General features: G+C 36.1%; 1 protein-coding gene across 1 annotated transcript in view; it reads right to left on the reverse strand.

Moving 5' to 3' along the window:
• The window catches only part of TRDN (triadin), a 143,992-nt gene that overhangs the window by 47,581 nt on the left and 76,358 nt on the right, over positions 1 to 20,053 (reverse strand). Inside the window, exons 12-13 of the mRNA XM_017739416.1 lie at positions 18,594 to 18,653; positions 1,071 to 1,148 (exon numbers count right to left, since the gene is read on the reverse strand). Of these exons, the coding sequence (XP_017594905.1) occupies positions 1,071 to 1,148; positions 18,594 to 18,653 (138 nt within the window). The remainder of the gene's footprint in view (positions 1 to 1,070; positions 1,149 to 18,593; positions 18,654 to 20,053) is intronic.

Raw genomic sequence — 20,053 nt, forward strand, 5'->3', positions numbered from 1 at the left:
GCAAATCTATTTATGTACTATACTGAGTCACAATAACCACAATTTTATACTCCTTTAAACAATGCATTTAAAAAGAAAAATTCATTTGAGGTAACAAGATTTTGGGGAAAGAGATAATAAGTCACATAACTATTTTTATCCACATGTTCTGATTCACAATAATCACATTACAGAAATATTTAATTAATGTAACACTTTGTTTCAGTCATGGGTCCGGCCAAAACCTGGGTCTCATTTTATGTTTTCAAATGCAGGAAATCTTGTTACTTATTCTGCTGCCACCCAATCTGTTTTTCTCTTAGACTGCAATTGCTTTCTGGATAACATAAAACTAAGAGCTCTATGAGAGAGATTAACAAGTGCCATGGTGCAACTGAAGGTCTCAAGTATCATTTGAGCACTACTACATAACTTTACAAAAAGACTCAGGTGTTTTGTACTATTAAATTGTATGATGCAAAGACCAAGAATGTATATTGCAGTAGTAGTTCTAAGTCATTGGACATAGTTAATTTTAAAATTAAAATGCTTACTTCAACCACTTTACTGTAATGATTAGAATATAAACAATATAATTCAATTTCAGGGATTATGTTTTAATCTTCTGAAGGTAAGATCTGACTTTGTATTTCTCTTTCAGCGGTTTTAACAATAGCAACAGGGTTGATAAATGCAGAGCCAGAAATTATTGCAAATAATGCACAGAAACATTACTGAATAACAATAGGTGAAAGACTAATCCAAAGTATATTAAGAGGATAATGTTGATTATGTTTACAGTTAGATAGCAAGTTATGGCTGAATGCCATTCAAAGCATTTTACAGATTAGGCCTCAATCCTGTAATCTGTTTCACTCAGGAAATCCCCCAAGCCATCTGTGAGACTACTATAAGGAACATTTAGGTCCTGTCATGTGTATGTCAGTGTGTCATTCCTGTCCCAGGCCTAGTAATGTGATCACTTTTTTAATATATATTATATTTACCAAAAAAAACCCCAAAAAATCCATTAGAACAGAGAGTCAAGTTAATGAGTAGAAGCCAATAAAGGCGATAAAACTCAAACTTGCCTTCAATAGCTGCTGGTTTCTTTCTTGGACTGTGTTCCAGAAGAAGACGAGGTGGTACCAATTCCTTATGTCCTGCACCTAAGTATACAGGTTAAGAAGCATAGAAAATGGATTCACCAACAGGCTGAGCAGTTTCACTGGGAGCCTGAGCTCCCTTCAAAATTTCTCATGTTAAAAATATTACACTGTGCATAAAAGAAAATATCTTTCAGATACCACAAGAAGGAAATATATTTCTCAACAAATAGAGTAATTTATTTTTAAGAGTCACATTTGAAATCAATGAAGTCCAAGTAACTCAAATATATGCTGAAATGCTACAGTTCTCTTTTTCTTCCTTAGACTCAAAAGAGAAGAATAATACTCTGATAATAAGGTTACATATTCATGATGCCTCTTCTACAACAAAGTCTTATTTTCTTCTGTCAAACAAATGATCTTTAGTTGCTCCCTCAAGTCCACTTATTATGAACTCCTGGAAACACCAGTAAAAATTATGATGTTTCTCATCCTTAAGGATTATTCTTAATTAGCCAATACCAACCAGGTCATGCATTGTAAACACTGATGAGGTTCTGATTCCAGCTGCTGACTGAAACACCTCTGCTCTCTCAGTGTGTTCAACTGGGACTTTCTGTACTGTTTTAGCCTATGTGCAGATACCATACTTTGTAAAAAACATTTTTCATTTCATTTCTCCAAAGATTCACAAACATATTTAATGTACTCTTATGTTACTTATGCTTATTTTCTAGTTTATGACATATTTACAGTCTCCTTATTTCCTTTTAAGTTATTTCACTGACATTTAGTCTCAGTAATTATCCTGTCATTGTCATTTGGAAAGTGCAATTTTTTGTGACCTGAGAAATAAAATTAAGTAGTTATGTACACTATTGATTCAGTCCTATGCACCAGCATACATTCACTGCACCAGAGTCCACATGCAAACAGACTGTTAAATCTCAGCTCCAGCTTCACATCAGAAACTCAAAGGCATGCCTCATGCTTGGTGATAGGCTCAGAAGAGAAATTAAGATTTTGTTGGGCCTTGGAAACTGCAGCATCTTACTTACCCCTCTCATTTTGCAAAGGTGTGTATACTCATGGGGAATGCATGAGAAAAACATCATCTTGAAGATAGCAGTGAGATTTGAGTATCGTGGTCTTAACGTTATTGCATCTCATCAGCATATGTACAATTGCAGGCACGTAATTTGGAAGCATGTGGTTCAGTTCATCCAATAATTTGTATAAAATATCACACACACAGCTGCTCAAACTTGACGTGTGCCTGAGCCACTGATAAAATATTAACACGTTGATAAAACCAATGTATTGAAAGTGCTTTGCAACAAATAGTAATAATTTTACATTTTCCACATATTTCCTGTCTTGGCAATAAACCCAAGTGCATATTTACCAATCTCATCACAGAATAACTATAGCCTTAAAATGAGTGTTAGGCAAACTTCAGGAATCAAGATGTTTAGCCATGATTTTCCAAACACTTTATGTCTAAAAAAAAAATAATCTTGAAGTTGAAAACTGAACTAATGAGCTGCTGATTACCTTTGCTGCCAGCCAGAATAGAAAAGTTAAATTCGTAACCTCTGTCAACATATGGAAACTTCATAGATTGAATTTCTAGTTCAGAATGAAGCAAAAATCAACATAACAATTGATGAAGAACAGGTATTCTTCTACATTTGATCAAAGTCCTAGACTAAAGATTAGTTATTTATTTTTCCATTTCTTTTTTTTTCTTTCCAAAAGAAAAAAAAAAAGTGACACTTTTTATAACTTGGATTAATTGTTTTGTGTGAAAGAGGATAAAGGGCAGTGGCTCAGAATGTTGAGTAGATGAATAATGAAGAAGGATAGTCAATAATTTGGGCTACAGTGTGGCATCTACAGTATGGGGCAATGATCTAACTCCTCTAGGTCAAATTGTAGGCTGCCCCCATTATCTTCCTGTTCTTTGCTGTGGCAGCAGTTTTCTAATGATTGCACCAGTGTGCTCATAATGCCAGTATGATACCACTTATTGCTAATGACTTGTCAAATTCTATTTTATAGCTTTACAAGTTTTAAGCAAATCATTTATTTCATGCAAATTGACCACATGATCCGATATGAGAGTGTTTTAAGCCAGAAAAGCTTAAGCTTCACAGATCAAAAACTTTCCCTTAGGCCAAAATGCTTGTTCTGAGCAGGTTCCCATGCACTCTGATAAAAGGCTTCTTTAATGTTTCCATGTCTTATTAAACGTCTCTCTATTCACTTTGATGGGAATGCAAAGGACAGTAGATGAATAAATATTTTATCCATTCTTTTGATGAAATATGTTAAAGGGGATAACCTAAGTTAAATTTCTTTTCCTTTTTCTCTCCTCTTTAAATTATAAAGCACAAGTGGTTTTCTGTAGTACAGACAACTGATAAATAGAAATGAGGAATTGGCTTCAACAGATCAGACCATTAGGATTAATGATATCTACTATCTTGACTCTAGCAGTGGCCAGTTGGACACATATACATGATGTAAATGAGAGGAAGGCAGGATGTTTTTAATGCTCCCAGTGGACAATCAGATTAGACCATGAATCACGAGAAGTTATTATCCTGATTACCACTATTATTACTGGACATACACTTATCTCACAGCTTTGAAAGTGCTCTATAAAAAACACTGCATGTTATTTGCTTCTCATTTCAAATGTAGCCTTCATTTTTCTATTATGAGATAAATGACTAAGATTCATTTAAGGTGCTTTTTTTTAAAAAAAATATTAGTTTGGATTTCTCCAAAAGATGTAATTGCAAGCACAAGAATGTGCATGCATTTCTATGCCAATCTGTCCCTAGAGTCGATCCACAACATTTTCATGTGTAACCTGTCCATGCAGTTGTGCTATAGGTATCTCCTTCATATACATTGTAAACAGCTGACAACAAATTACATCTGACGAAAACTGAAAGAGTGAAATATTTTGGATTTAAGATCATGGGAATGCTCTCACCAGGAGAAAAAGTGTCACATTAAGACATGAGTACCTTCCTCCACTGCCTGAGAGGAAAGAAATAGGCTGCAAGGATGAGTAGAAGGTTTAGGACCCTAACTAGGTACCATGAATTCTTCATTGAAAATCAGGTACAGTCCTCAAGCTCTGGGAAACTTCTGTCATCAGTGTTTATTAAATTGCTTGAGATGTCTTGAAGAAATTAATTCTGACATGGTTTATTGATATTTTAGATTCTTTTATTGCATGATAAGGAATACAAGACAAACTTTAATTACCTTACTTTCCTCAATCTAGGAAATGTCTTTCTATATGTGTCAAAAATGTTCATGTTTGCATATTGTGCATAAATTGATTTCTTATGAGAATATCAAATTATGCCAGTTTTCTTTATTCCCTGATCTTCTGAATTCAATTTGTCTGCAGTGGCCTTAATAAAGTGTCTAAATATATCTTTGTAGACAAAAAGATAAAATACTTGTAAAATTATTATTACTATTATTATTGTTATTATTATTCAGGCATTTCAGACTGGTGAATATTCCAATTGGGTATGGAGAGAAATAATGCCATCACAGAGTGCAACATGTGGAAATACCATTCCTGTGACTGTTCATTTCCTCATATCCATATAGTCTCTCAGTGCAGCAAAATGTCTTCAGATAAATCTCATTCTGCTCAGATGTGACATCATTCTCTAGTGATAGTAAAAATAACTCAAATAAAGTAAGTGTCCTTTCAGAGTAATTTGTTATGAAAAGTAAATTCCAATCAAATGTTTAATGAATGTTGGAACAAGACATGGATCAGCAGAATGAGGCAAGACTGCCAAATATGCTTTTAGAGGACTGAAAACATAATGGAGTCCAGCCATTTTGCCCAGGCTTCCAGTTTTGATGGTAAGTTTCTACAAGTTAAAGGTGAGTCTCTTCCCAGCTTTCAGTCATTACTCTCCAGACATTAGGCTGTGACCGTTCTGGGGAAGGGTTTCTTTGCTTGCTACGTGTGCATGAAAAACCTTGAGCAAACTGTTTTTCGTTAAGAAAGAACAGCTGAGGATCAAGAGGTGAGATTGTGTAACTGTACTGTACAATGCAAATGCTCTTTTTCTGGGATGCATTACTTAAATAAAATACTGATGCCCCATATAGGTATTCTTTCCTGAGGAACACACTGTGACAACAAGGATTTCATGCACACTGGCAAATAAATGGTTCCTGGGAACATTACTGGGCTCTGGAATTCAGACATACATATTCTGCAACATATTTTTGGATAGCCTCTGACACCTCTGACTTGTGTCAAGCAGCAGTGTTGCAAAAAATTCATTAGCTCCGTTCAGGAACTGGCAGGGGCCAGTGACCACCCCCAATAGATAGCTGAGATACAGTCAGCCCATTTTGAGCTCGAAGAAGTGTATTGGATGTGGATGTCTCTATGAGAAAAAAAATCACCTTCAGAGAGAGAGCAGATGAGTTGAGTTTGATTTAGTAATCTAGATGTGGCCCCAAGTCTTAACAGTGAGAACAAAATTATGTCAGATGGGAAAAAATAGTCTAAACAGGGTTTTAATGACCTATTTGGAACTGAATTTTTGACAGGGGAAGATGGAATTAATGGATAGTAAAATGAGGTTTTTATGAAAGTATATTTTAGTAGCCAACATATATTTAAGTTTTTAAATTGCTCTCAGGATGTGGCTCTTTATTAAATGGTTAATTGCCCAACATAGAGTGAAACTCTGATTTTGCATACGGTTGATGATATTACTTAAGAAAAACCTATGCTACAATATATGCAGTGATTACCAGTAGCAATGCAATCTTTTAAATTTTAGCATTATGTCACACTGACTGTCAGCCAGTTTCTTTCACGATGCATAAGAAGAAAAGGAGAGATTACATGGATAATGCCAAATCTATCTATGTTCCGCTATATGCATGTATTTAAAATCCATTAACAATATCACAAATAATTCTGGAACTCTATATAGAGTCTAATTTATGAGTAAAACACATTATTGTGAGATGTTCCCTCAACGCACAGGCAATGAAACCAGGCCTGTACAAATAACTTAACACCCTTGGGAGGCTGTACATTGACTAAGCTGAAAACAAGGACCAGTAGGTTAAAAGTGAGGGTGTAGGAAGGAAGGATGCAGATTGGTATTCTAAATGCTCTTTTGAAAGGGAGTAAGGGGAAGGATTAAATTTCTCATCTCAAGGCACCAAACAAAAAGTAGCAGCAACTTGATAGCCTTCTATTTTTAATACATAGAGGTTTGAGTACACCCTTTGTATTTGATGATAGATTCCTGCATATGTTTTTACGTCGTAATAATATAATACATGCTATATATATGTGCAGGCATGAGCATATAAATATGTATTGATATTTGTTTAGAATGAATCATAGAAAGGTTAGGGTTGGAAGGGACCTTGAAGATCATTCTAATTGCTGCCACGGTTTAGTGATGTTTCTGAACAGAAAATTCTTGATTTGGTAATTAAACAGGTGTGAGAACCATTGGTACAGACTCCTGGAGGTTGTATGAAAATCAGTTGCTGTTTTTTCACTCAGACACCAAATCCAATTAAAATCACAGCTGGGAATTTGTTTGATATATTTTTTCTTTTCCTGTGGTTTGTATCTCATACAATGTAAGTGTGTATAACAAGTGTACAAATGACGCAGGCAAAAGAGGCGTGGGTAGAGCTATAGGTGGTTTTTTTGTTTGTTTGTTTGTTTTTTTTAACTTAAAGTGGATGCTATGGGTCCAGAAATGCATGCAAAGTATTTTAGCTGCATGGCATGACAGAGCTTGCAGTTTAATCTATTTACAAAAATATATCTGTTGAGAACTCCTTTACAAATATTTTTACCACAAAATCCTTCTTTAGTTCAATCTACATCTGTGAAAACAGATATATTTTTATGTTCACGAGACTGAAGTCATTAAGGAGTTAAGAGTTAAGTATTAACAGTTTTTTCATTATACATTAAGTAAGAAGTCACACAGCCTTTCCTGACATTAAAATAAAATTGAATTGAAAAAATTGAAAATTGAATTTGCTGCCTCCACTTCCTCCCATTATTTGTCATGGGCAGTTAGCAGGTAAAAATAAACCTACATGTTATGTTTAGAAATATCGAAAGCTAGATCTCAACGAATTGAGTACAAGGACAGTGAAAATTATGGGTTATTGTGTGGTAATGAGGGGTTATTATAGTTATTGCTGCATAGTGGAGTACAAAAGGACTGTAAAGGCAGATTATAAAATGGAAAGATATATTCAGTCTTTCTCTCCCTCTCTCTCCAAATAACTTTTAATAAACTGGCATCATATACAGTGACCCCTAGCATAATTAACATGAATATCAGGAGTTGGTATAGATGCTTTTTATTTCACAGTATGAAGTATCCAATTAAAACAGAAGAGAAAACACTGCAACTAAATACTTTCAGCCAACAATTAAACAGAATGGAGGGGACTTATAAGCTTTTATGATGAAAATTAATAGATACTGACTATGCCATGTGAGCACTGCTCAGTAATTTATGTTCTTTGTTTGGTTCTTCTGTACATATCACTGTTTCAACCATCCTTAGTCCAACTACATCTAAGAAACATTCAGTGCTCAGGTCAGAAAAGCTGAAAGTGATTGCTGCAGGGTTGCTAATACTTTATATTGTCTTCAAGAAAGAGGGCATATGCCAGTTTTTGCAATTTAAAAACAGCCTAAATGGATAAAAACAAATTACAGATACTATAATGTCTCACAATTACAGATATTTGTGGATAATGAATATGTTTAGTATAGAAATCACTGGAATTCAAACTAAATCCAAGTCTGTTCTCAAGCCTCAAAGTTTTTCATATCTCTGTCTTTTTGCTAGAATGAGAAAAACAAGAAATTAATGATTATGTTACCTGTCTTGTTTATACTTATGTCTCGGTTTTGGAGACAAAATCTCAGGAGGAAACACTCCGGAATGAGTGTCTCCTCCGAAGGGAAAAGGGCCTCCCCTTTTCCTCCATCAATGAGACAAATGGGTCACAAGTGAGAGTGGGAAAAAGAAACCAAACTATTTATTAACACAAACAAAACAGGGTAGAACAGGATAAAAAAACCCCTCAAAATACAACAAATTCCCAGACAGGGAACAGACACTCAGGCTCGGACCAGCCGGGACCACCCCATGGGCTCTCTGGACCAGCGAGGAGGGAAGGGGGGCAGTGAGGCAAGGGCAAGGAAAGGGAAAAGAAGAGCAAGAAAAAGCCAACAGAATCTTTTCCCAGCTAGCTGGAACACAAAGGAAACCCACAAAGCAGCAGAGCACTCCCAGCACACTCCCTCCGAGCCCTGCCGAGGCCCCCAGAGCCCCCTTGGGCTGAGCCGTTCAGCCGCCCCCTCGGGCCCGTGGCCCCGGCCCTGCCCCTGGGTCCATCCTAAAGAAACAGCGTCCTTGGGCATTGAGGGGATGGTTAAGGAATAAAGCGGCTTCATAACATCACCCCAGGACAACCTGACAATCACCTAAGACAGTGAATCCATAGCCATACTTCAGAAGTTAGAATTTCAATAATGCAGTCTGAAGCTAGAGGGAAAAGAACTGAGAGGTTTTATTAGATCAAATATCAGAGTAAGGCCCAAAAGTGCAGAGGTGTTGGCTCCTAACTCCTATTTACTCACTCCCACTGAAATCACTGTGAGCTAAGTGCCATGGCTGCAATTATGAGAAACACTGGAACAAAAAACCTGTAATACTGGAGACAATGGTTATTTTAAACCAATAATGCTTTGGGAACGTCTGATTCTTCTTTCCCTTTAGTTTTGCCAGGGAAGATCCTCTATCCTTTAAAGAGGTTATTTTTAGGACAAAGGGTCCTGGGATTCACTGTCATGAGTTCTAACCCTTGTGCTCAAAGCATCCTCCATGATTTTTGGGGAAATGACTTAACTTTACCATGTCTTTCCATCGAATCTATAAATGGATCTAACAGAAATTTAAAATAAATAAAAAATGAAAGTTGTGAGCATACAGCAACTAAAAATTCCAAATCCTAAATTCTATGAAAGTGGACGCTCTAAAGGCTGAGCTTTTGTTGTGATGCTAAAATTGTTTGGGTTTCTTTTGTTTGAGTCATTTGGATAGGGAATATCTTCCACATTTATTCAAGAAAATTATTTCCCTCTCCATTTCTTCTTTTCCCCTTTCACTCACTCCCAAAATACTATAGCAATTGGCATTCATTTTTTTCCAGGTGGCACCACAGTTTCCTTGATTGAGTCAACAGCTGCTCCTGATAATATCATTTGAGGTCTCATAGAAAACTTGTCATCTCAAGTCTTCATTTGAACAAAATTCTTGCTTGCACATTTGCAGTATACTTCTTGAATGTCTGTAGGCTCTCTCACTACCAGACATTTAAAAGTTAACTTTCAGACAGTTATGTCTAGATAAGTCACCCGAGGGATCCATTTATAGTCAATGGAGAGAAATTGGTACCTTCAAAGGGTGATTCATCTTTCCTATTTTAGGCATCTCTCTTAGGATGAAATTGTCCTCTGGAGGCCTCCATTTCATAGCATTGGCTATAAAGACAGCTAAAGGTTAAAGTTGGGCAATTAAATTTTGGGTATCTAAGCGAGGTGCAATGAATTGCAAACATTTTGTTTTGTGGTTCCCCATGAAGATGATGCTTCATGCCATCAAAATATTCCAGGACTAAAAAAGCCATGCATGATTTTTCACCCTGTAAATACTGTCTTGTAACAGAGTGCTCCTCAAACCCCCAACAATTATATTAGTAAATCTCACATAGAGAAAGGATTTTGTTTTAAAGCCTAACTAAAAAAAAACCAACAAAACAAAACAAAACAACAACAACAGCAACAACAAAAAACCCCTGAAAAACTCCAAAAAACCCAAAAAAACCCAAAACCAAATCCAAAAACCAAAAAAAAAAACCCACTGTTTAGGTATTATGTGTGTGGGCATTGAACACCTTTTGAAATCTATGTTATTTACTTTGTCAGATAATTCTGGATGTATTGAAGGACAAAGTGAAACAATAGGAAGGCAGGTGAATTGTCAGAGGGAGGAATAGAGGTCCCTGATGGAGAAAAAATAAAGTGATCTTGACTCGTTATAGATATATGTCATAAGGTACATATCTTTTTGTCAGAGCAGATACATGCAGAAAGCAAGCTGACATCAAAAGAAAGATGCACCTGAAGAGAGAAAGGTGAAAGGAGTGGATCTGCCACAGCTTACAGTCCCAGTGGCTGTAAATAGGATGCTAAGTAGGTGGGCATAAAACAAGAGAGCGTGTGTTGCTTAGGCCAAAGCTGACCACTCTTCTGTCTGCTGCATTTCATGTTCTCAGAGCAGAAGAGGTGAGGAATTATTGCTAAGCTGAAATGTTTCATGATGGAATGTATCTTGTCAAAGTACTTGTAGATCCTTTCCATACTCTTTTTATCTATGTGATATGGTGAACTGGTACCATTACTGTTGTTAAAAGAGAACCTCATCATTTTCCAGCAGGGACAGCATAGAATTCTATATCGGGATGAGAAGGGTAACTTCTCCTAGTTCCACAATAGAGATATAGGGTTTTTCTTTTTAATGAAAAATTCAGGAGAAAACTGGAAGCCCTTCAGAACATGTTTTTTCCTTCTTCATGTTGTTTCAGTGTATTCAGCATCAGGAGGTGTTTAAAGGCACATTGTATAGATGTCAGCTATTTTCCTTTTCATTAAAGTTGAGAGAGATTCAATATATGGTGATTAACTTCCCTGAGAATTTTCAGAATTATATTCTAAAGGTAACAGATTCATTAGCTCACTTAAAATTTTAGAGTTATGTAACGTGGGACTACAAAACTGACTGAAGGAGAAGGTTGTGGGTTATCACGTCTCATGAAAGACAAATGTTTACTTGCAACCCACGTAAGACTCCTGCTATACTAAAATAGTTGGCATTTAAGATGCTGGCCATCTTGTTTAGCTTGAGCAACTCTGTGATGGAGCCTTGACTCCAACTTACTCTGACAGCCTCCCTATATTCATTCCAAGTGGCCTGCTTCCACCTCCTGTGTATTTCCTGCTTACACTTGAGTAATGACAAGAGTTCCTTGTTCATCCATGCAAGTCTCCTGCCCTCTCTGATTTCTTGTTCATTGGGGTGCATCATTCCTGAGCCTAGAGGAAGTGATCCTTGAATATCAACCAGCTCTCTTAGACACCTCTTCCCACAGGACCTGTTCCTATGGGATTCTTCCAAGAAGATCCCTAAAGAGGCTAAGTTAGCTGTCCTGAAGTCCATGTTTGCAATCTTACTCACTGCCCTGTTTCTCCTTGCCCAATGCTGCACTCCACAATCTCACGGTCACTGCAGACAAGATGGCCCCCAACCTTCACATCTCTAACAAGGCCTTCCCTGTTTGTCACTATGAGGTCAACCAGCACAACATTCCTTGTGGGATCCTCCACTACCTGTTTGTGCCTTGTTGTTTTACTTCTCCAGCTATCAGGGTAGTTACATTCCCCCACAAGAACCTCTGCCTGTGACTTTGAGGCTGCTTCAAGCTGCCTGTAGAATGCTTCCATTTTTAAACCTACCTGATGTAACATCAATATCTATTGTAATAATTCTATCTATTGTAATGATTCTGGAAATCAATTATGAGTCATTAAATGTAATAACTATTTTACAAAGTCACTTGTTAAACTTGTTTTTACCTTTTAAACAGGAAACAATTTGTTTACTATTAGCTGTTTAGGAGGATTTTTGGCATTTAACTTTTGCCTTTATTTTCTAAATAGCTTACTTTTCAAAACTAAAGTATTTGAGTCTTTTGATGATCCTCCATTGAAATCACCCTTCTTTTTGAAACTTGTTTACTGAACTATGTGAAATGCTTATAATACTAAATAATAGTAATAAAACATAATGCAAGTATGAGAGTAATTTCACTAATCTCTCTGCCTTCACAGCTTAAATTGGTTTGTTTCCATTAAAACCAAAGATTTAGACTAATTTACATCAGCAAAAGTTGTGACTTTCTCTTGTATCACATAATTTTGACCCTCACAGTGCCTTGCAGTGAACTGTCAAAGAAAGACATACATTCCCTTCTGCAGAAGCAAAATAACACACATTCCCTTTGTAGCTGTTTCCAAGAGAGGGAGTAATTTGAATTTTTTTTGGCAAAGTTACAATAAAGTGCCATAAGAGTGTTGACAGAGGCAGCTTCATGTGCCAGCATCTGGCTCTGACTCACAGTGGGATGATATAAACTGGGAATAATGGATAGTTGTTTTGCCTCTGTGGGATGGTGTCAGGATTGTATACTGATAACATTCCCATTGAGAGATCAATGTCATTTCAGCATTTGACGAAATAGACACAGTTTTTGGGGTGAGAGAGGGGGGTCATAGACAAGAATCTTGTTAAAATTAGATCAGATATCTTCTCATAGTTTCTCATAGCTGAATAGAAGTTTAAAGAAGCAATATTTAACTCCAAATGTAGATAACGTTTATTGTAAGAATTGCACAGTAATAAATTAGTTAGAAAATTTCAATAACTAAAACTTAATTTTCAGTTCCTCATACATGTATTTAAAATTATTCTTCATCAATTCTTTCCTTTCAGACTCTGAAAAGTATTCAAAACTGTTCCAGGGTATTACTAGAGAAATACTAGAGAAATATTTCTGTTGTTCAATCATCTCCATTTATGTCATCCACAGAAACAAATGGGTTGGCAAGTGTTTCCTCATGTGAACAGCTTTTTGATGGACAATTAACTGTCAACTCTGAAGAAAAATCCAGATAAATCTTTTCCAATCTTGGGCTACAATATTTCCCTCAACAGGCAGTAAAAAAGTAAAAAGTTTAAAAAGTAAAACTGGAAAAATCTCAATGCCTCCCATTATTTTTCTTTAGTATTTCACTTAAAAAAATATCTGGCTTGCTTGTTTTCTACCACTGGGGACAGGGCTACTGAGTAGCTAGCACCAGAAAGCATCTCTCCATAGGAAAAAGATTATATTCTTTAGCATTTTCTCTCAAATGTGAAAGCCTATAACTCAGTTGACAGTTTTTCATGCTGAATTTCTCCAAAGAGCAAGCTAATAATAAGCTACTTTCTTATTTATTATGACTGCTTTTTTTCCTTTTTCTAATTGCACTTCATCAAACATATCCCCAGTGAAACTACACCAAAATTGTCTCCATGTAAATGTAATGTAACAAGCTGAAAAGTTGCTCCCTGCCATTGAGATATCCACAACACATCCTAGTCTTTAATCAAGTAGGAGTGACACTTAAAAATAGTTCAAGAGCCTAAAGTGTTTTGCTATCTGAACAGCCGAGGGCAAGTATTTAGTTCCAGTACTACAGCCCACCCATGGCAAACACAGGCATTTTTACTTTCAAAATTAGATTCTATTGCTCTAGGGGGTTTTTTGCAGCAATATAGTCCCTGATCTTTCAATATTGCTGTACCTTTATACCAGTATCTCCTTATTTGTTTGATATTAAATGGCAAGTATCATACTGACAGACTTGATATTCTCTTGCTGTATTGTGTAATAACAGTAATCCCTTCTCTTTGACAGAATATTTCTTGACAATGGAGAAGAGATAAGCCTTGGAAGAAAATTGTAGACATGAAGGATTTTCAGTCTACAATTTCCAGGACCAGGCAGTCTGTAAGATTCCCCATGGACACTCATCACAATTTGCCTTAATTTCTTGACTCTTCATGTTTGTCACAGTGTGGTGTTCTTTTGGGGTTTTTTTGGTTTTTTTTCATGAGCATATGTGCAAAAGGTGAGGCTTCAATGACTTTTTAATGAGAAGGTGGGATGATTGTTTTACCCTGTAAGATACTCTCTTGAGATGTACACATGCCAGAAATCCTGGTGAACTTCTCCAAGGCAAATATTTTTTCAACAGTATAAGATAAGCAAAATTGTCTACATCACATTGGATTTGGGACCCTGACATGGAAATACACAATAAACATATAAGGGTACATTGATAAAAGGAACTGATATGGCCACATTCCTTTGCAATCTAGCTGTATTGGAAGTGGTATAAGCTCCATAGGGCAATTGTGTGCTTCAGTGCTAAGGTTTTAGAAAGTCTAAATTGTGAATAATACCACATCTGTGCTCCCACTGTCTTTGTTGCCAATTAGGCAACTGTAAAGACCATCCAGTAGTAAGTCGGGTGTACTGTGAAATGCAAGTGGTTTAACCAAAATCAGAACAGAGTAAATCTATGCATGCAAAATAAACTTCTCAGTGATTAAAAAGAAAACAAAATCAGATCATGAGTAGACAACATGCCGGTGAGAAAAAGAAAGGTGCATTTTATGACTAAATACCCAAGACATGCTTATCACTCTTAATTCAGCATGCACAACCCCATGCTGAGGTGCCATAAAGAAAGACAGACAGGCAAGAATCCAATTTCAGTAGCTGCGAAACAATAAAGGCATTTCATCAGAACAGCTCCTTGATCTGCCAGAGTAGTGGCTGGCAAGCATAGCACGGAAAGTAGGGGAACAGTGGGGAAACAGGCTTATGACACAGGGGGAATAAAATAGAGTAGATCCAGTTAACTTAGAGAATCATGTGCTCCATGCTAAAAGAGTGACCAATTAGTGCCCCTGAAATCCATCCACATGGGTGAGGATTTCAAACTCTCTAACATAAAAAAAGTAGTTATGAAAACAAATTTAAACTTTCTACTAAAATAGAACCCTTTCTCCTACCTATAAAAAATAAAACTATGAATAAGAACATTAGAAATACTACTCAGAACAAAATACAGGAATAGCAAACAAATTATCAAATGCATTGAATAAATTATATCCATGAAACTACATAAGTCGGTGGTCTTCTGCATCAAAAATGCTATCTTGGACTTCAGAAATGCCAATAGAAAAATAAGGGTAGCAGTCAGAACTAATGTTCTTAATAAACAAGCTTTCCTCCTTAAGTTTTAATCTTTATAAGGAAAACTTGGAAAATTAATCCTGAAAGAAATGCATATTAATTCTTCATTTACAGGCAGACAAAAGGAGTACAAGGCAATTTGGACAGAGTGATTTGTTAATACTGAGACAGTACTGCCTTGGCTGAGCAACTGTAGTCCAGGGACAAATAAGACCAGAAATTTTATGAAAGGGGTATCACAAGCATGCGACACAGAAGGTAAAAACTATTTTTAAGGTCCATTTCTCAAGAGATAAAATCATAAAGCAATTTTTTATACTGTATGCAGTGGGCCTCAAGTGCTCTACATATAAATATCTCAGTAGAACCCAAATGGTCACTGTTGCAGTCATGATATTCATGGGAAGGACTACTGGATTAGAAAATATGAGTTTGTGACTAAAATTCCACTATTATCTATTGTAAAGGGCTGAGAACCTCAAATACTTATCTTTCATAAAAAGTAAAATAGAAGTCTTAGAAGTTATTTGATATTGATACAATTATTGTGACTTACAAGAGAACATGCATGAAATTTGTCAGTATCAAGGACAAATACTAACCAGCGAAACAAAAAAAAAAGCTAATGCTGCATGAAACAGCTTAGCAAAAATTCTTCCTTATATGACTTCCCTGAATTCCCTGTGTACATTTCATTCATTTTTTATAGCTAAGAATGCAGTGTCATGATTAAACTTTGAGCAAGTGAAAAACATTTCAACTTCATTTGTTAAAATCAACACATTAGCGTTAACTGACCTCTAATGGATGGGTGTGACTGAAAAAGTGCATTAATTGATATATTTTAAAAATTATATTTTTTAATGAAAGCTAAGGAACTGAGCTTTACTTTTAATGTTAATTTTTGAGCACTATAAAATGCTATATTAAGTGAGCTACTTTTCTGTAAATTCTTGCTTAAAATTTACAAAAAAATAAAACAATCTAATCTTAGGAGTAATGTACATGATTTTTTTTTATAATAGAAATATTGCAAAAATACTTTGAAAGAAAAAATGCTGAATGATATTATTATTATTAACATTATAAATCCATATATTTTAAGGAATCAGAAATTCATGTTTGATACCATTAGTCATAGAAAATGCCAATATGTCTATGTGAAGGAATTTTCTATGACAAAAAATGTTTCTTTTCTCCTTCACAAATGGAATATTGAGATTGATAGAAATTATTCCTTTTTTGAAAGAATTGCAGTGTCAAGGTGAATGTAATTAAATTCCTCAGCTGATTTGCACTCAGAACCCATTGTTTGGACAAAGTTCTTTACCATAAAATATATAGACAGCTAAAAGGATAAAATATACCAGATTTTAAAGCTAATTGGATACTAGGGTTATTAAGGGGTGTTTTCCCCACTTTTATCTATTCAGTAAAATGAATTACAGTAATACTTCTGTTCACAAAAGGACAGTGTAAAATGAGCACTGTGCCTGAAAAAGACAGTAACAAACTAACTGAGCACTGTTTGGTTGCACTCTCCTCAATGATTTCCATAAATCAAGGCTGATCATACCTGACCTCTACCTTGCTTCTCAGAAACACAGTCTGGATGCTTCAGCATTGCCTTTCACAGACAGTGAAAGGCAATGGGTTGACTAAAAAGACGGTGGGTTGACTAAAGCTTGGGGTTCTTTTTCTCTCCCACAAAAATGTGTCTGGCTTCAGCACAACAACCCTCTGCAGCATTTAACTTCAGGTGTCAACAAGTGACTTGCCAGGTCAAAAAGCAGTTGCTTTACAGGTGGAGCCCCAGGTGGACTTTGGGAGAAGTTAAGGGGCAGTCCTTCTCCATTTCACCGACAGTTTAGATTATTTAAGATGCTTTATGATTTATATCCTCTTTTTGGGGCCTAAACCTGTCACCCTAGTTTTTCATTCACCTGTAAGGCCATCTGATCACCCAATGTACATTTAATGTCCTTCAGCTCTTTAACCTCTGATTTCTTACCACAAGTAAGTACCACATAGCATACTAATATGACACAAGACAAACACTGGAAGGGAAAAGTCATGTCTTTTATCTTCTGAAATTCAAGTTGCTACAGGCTTCCCTCTCTATCTCACTGTTCCCCTTCATGGTTTTCCCAGTTTCCTTGTAGCCGGAAAGGTGAAAACCGATAAAAACCAGATCTTCTCTTCCTACAGCATGTCTGCTCTGCCTCAGGAGAGTGTCAAACAGGCCAGGAAGCCTTTCTCACTGCTGCTTGTAAATGTTGGGAGAACTGTAAAAAAGATCTTGAAGATCTCCATGAAAGTATTTCTCATGTGATTTGTTGATGGTACAGCTGCGTAAATCCAGAAACTAGGTCATTCACATTGGTACAGGGTGTTATTTTCAAAATCAAAACATGACTGAAGGTCTCTGGAAGGTTTGGCTAATCATTTCCCCCTTTGAGCCTAAACCAGTCCCTCTGTTTCTAACTGGCTGTCTTTAAAAGCCCTAGAGGTGATGCAGTATTTTGTTCCCTTTTAATGGAACCCACTACCTCTCCATGTCACTCTTTGAGAACAAGCCACACAAACCCTCTCCCTTAAGAATCCCAAGTTTGATCATTTTCCCTCCACAAAAATCTGTGTCCTCCATCTCCCCTTTCTTTCTCAGATAGATCCTTAGGACTTCCCAGCTCTGTCTGAACCTGGTCATGTCAAGAGAGGATGTAAGCCACAAGGCAGAGATAATAAAAAACACAACCAATTCAGAGGTGTACCAGTGGAGAGCTTGTTGAGCAAATAACTGAATAAACAAAGCTTGTAAGGCTTAGTGTGTCCTTAAATATTCTCTCCTTGACACTTGTCATTAATATTATTGCTTCTCATTCCTAGGATTATGTCCTCTCTACGGTATGTCTAGACTTCCGCAGGAAGAATATTTATTAAATAAGGTCAGGGTAGACTGACTTAATATTATGAGATGATGCTCGGTCATCATCAGTAGCTCTATCTTCCTTTTTTTCATGAGGAATTAAGTGTCTGTGTTAGAACAGATTAGCATGGAGATGTGGGAAGATAGAGGATAAAGCACAGAAGCGATGGATCAGCTAAAGTATTTTATATACCAACAGCAATGGAAGTTCTATTTTTGAAGCATTTTGGAGTTAAGCCTTGATATTTGTGGGGAAAAAAACCCAATAAAACAAATAATAAGCTATTGACAATAAGCTCCTTCCTCTTGCATCTCAGCCAAAAGAAGCACAGAAACTTTTAGCAATTTCTACAGCCTTCCATTGACTCTTCTTTTAACATAACCTTGATTTTAATTCATGCATTGTAGACAGAAAATTAGAAGCTTTATTAAAACAGCCATTAGCTCTTATGCTTTATTAAAACTATTTGCACACTCTTTGTTGCTCTTGTGAGACCTTTCAATAATAAACCCCACACTTTTAATACATAAAGGAGCAAAAACTCTCAGGGAAACAGAAGAATATTAGAACAGAGTTCAATGATATAGAAAAGTACCTGGATAAAAATCCCCTTGCGCAAACATGTCAATCACATAGCGACAGAATGCATATTGATCTAACAGAGCAAAAAAGGAAAAGAAGAGCAATGAAGAAAGTAAACTTAGAATGTCATTTGTATTTAACAGTGAAGATAAAGTTTGGCAGTGCAAAGACATCTCAGTAGCCTTTTCATAAGTAGAATTACTTACTATATATTTGTGTTTTTTCCCTGACCTTCAAGTGATTCACATGTTCAGAAAGTGAAAATTTGTTGTCCAGATCTAATTCAAAACTGCTAGCCACGGACTGCAGATCTTCCAGTGTCCCAGAGCTACCAACTCTTTTTCTGGGCCGGCTTTGCTTGACATATATCCTAACCACGTGCACAAGTACTGTGCAAACTGCTGCCTGACCACCGGTCTCATACACTTTTCCTTATTCTTGAAGATCAATTTCACAGACAGCTGATAGAAAATTTTTAAAAAAGGTTTTGTATCACGGTATTTTGTTAAAATGGTTTTAACTGTATAATAAATATATACATTTAGTTAATGGGAATATAAAGAGAACTCTGTACCTACACTCCTATAGCAATGAGATTTTCCACAGAATTTTATTGATTCACTACAGAATTATTTTTCAAACATTAATCTTAACAAATATATACGTATATATTAGATCTGTGTGTATATATATATATATATTTTTTTTTTTTTAAACTACACTATTTAGAAATTAAGGCTTCTGAATCTAAATGAAACTGACTCCAGAAGTCTTGATTATCTATTGATTTCTCCAATACATAAGCAGAGCTGGGGAGCTTAATAAAAATTTCTAACATTAAGAATGGTGAGGAAAACTTACCAGTTGTAACTGAGCACAAAAGAATTTCAGTATTGCTGGACTCTTTAGTTGGTCAGGAAAAAATAGCCCCAGTGGACTCTAAGCTTTAAAAGCTAATGTTGATGTCTAAATGCCAGCTCTGGTTAGCTAAGTCAGTTCTCAATTGTCCTTGAGTGAAACATATTCATCCATCTGTCTGAGATCCTTCTAGCACAGCTCCTACAATGCAGAAGTTACATCTCTTCCTCTCTCCACCTCCTCTGGCATCTCTGTCCTACTCACTTACAAAACCACTTGCTTTCCCCATTGCCAACTCCAAAATAAAATTATACCGGCTTTGGAATAATTGACGTTTTTAAAATGGCATTGCTGTTACATTTAAATGCAACATGTTATTCCCAAGTATGTAACACTCATTATATCATTTTCTTCCATGCAGAGTTCACAGCTGCATCAGTATCAGTCGATGCTGAGGCATTTCTGTGACTGCTGTTCTGTTATGTTGACTGCTACAGCAGTCCTTGGATGGACAACTGCAGCTTTCAAGTCATTATTTCCTATGCAGATGTAGAAATTAGGAAAAGGTTTACCAGCTCAACAAATATCCAAATACATTTTCTAGTTGATAGAAGC

The sequence above is a fragment of the Corvus brachyrhynchos genome, unplaced genomic scaffold (assembly GCF_000691975.1).
Source record: "Corvus brachyrhynchos isolate BGI_N302 unplaced genomic scaffold, ASM69197v1 scaffold14, whole genome shotgun sequence".
Classification (NCBI taxonomy): domain Eukaryota; kingdom Metazoa; phylum Chordata; class Aves; order Passeriformes; family Corvidae; genus Corvus; species Corvus brachyrhynchos.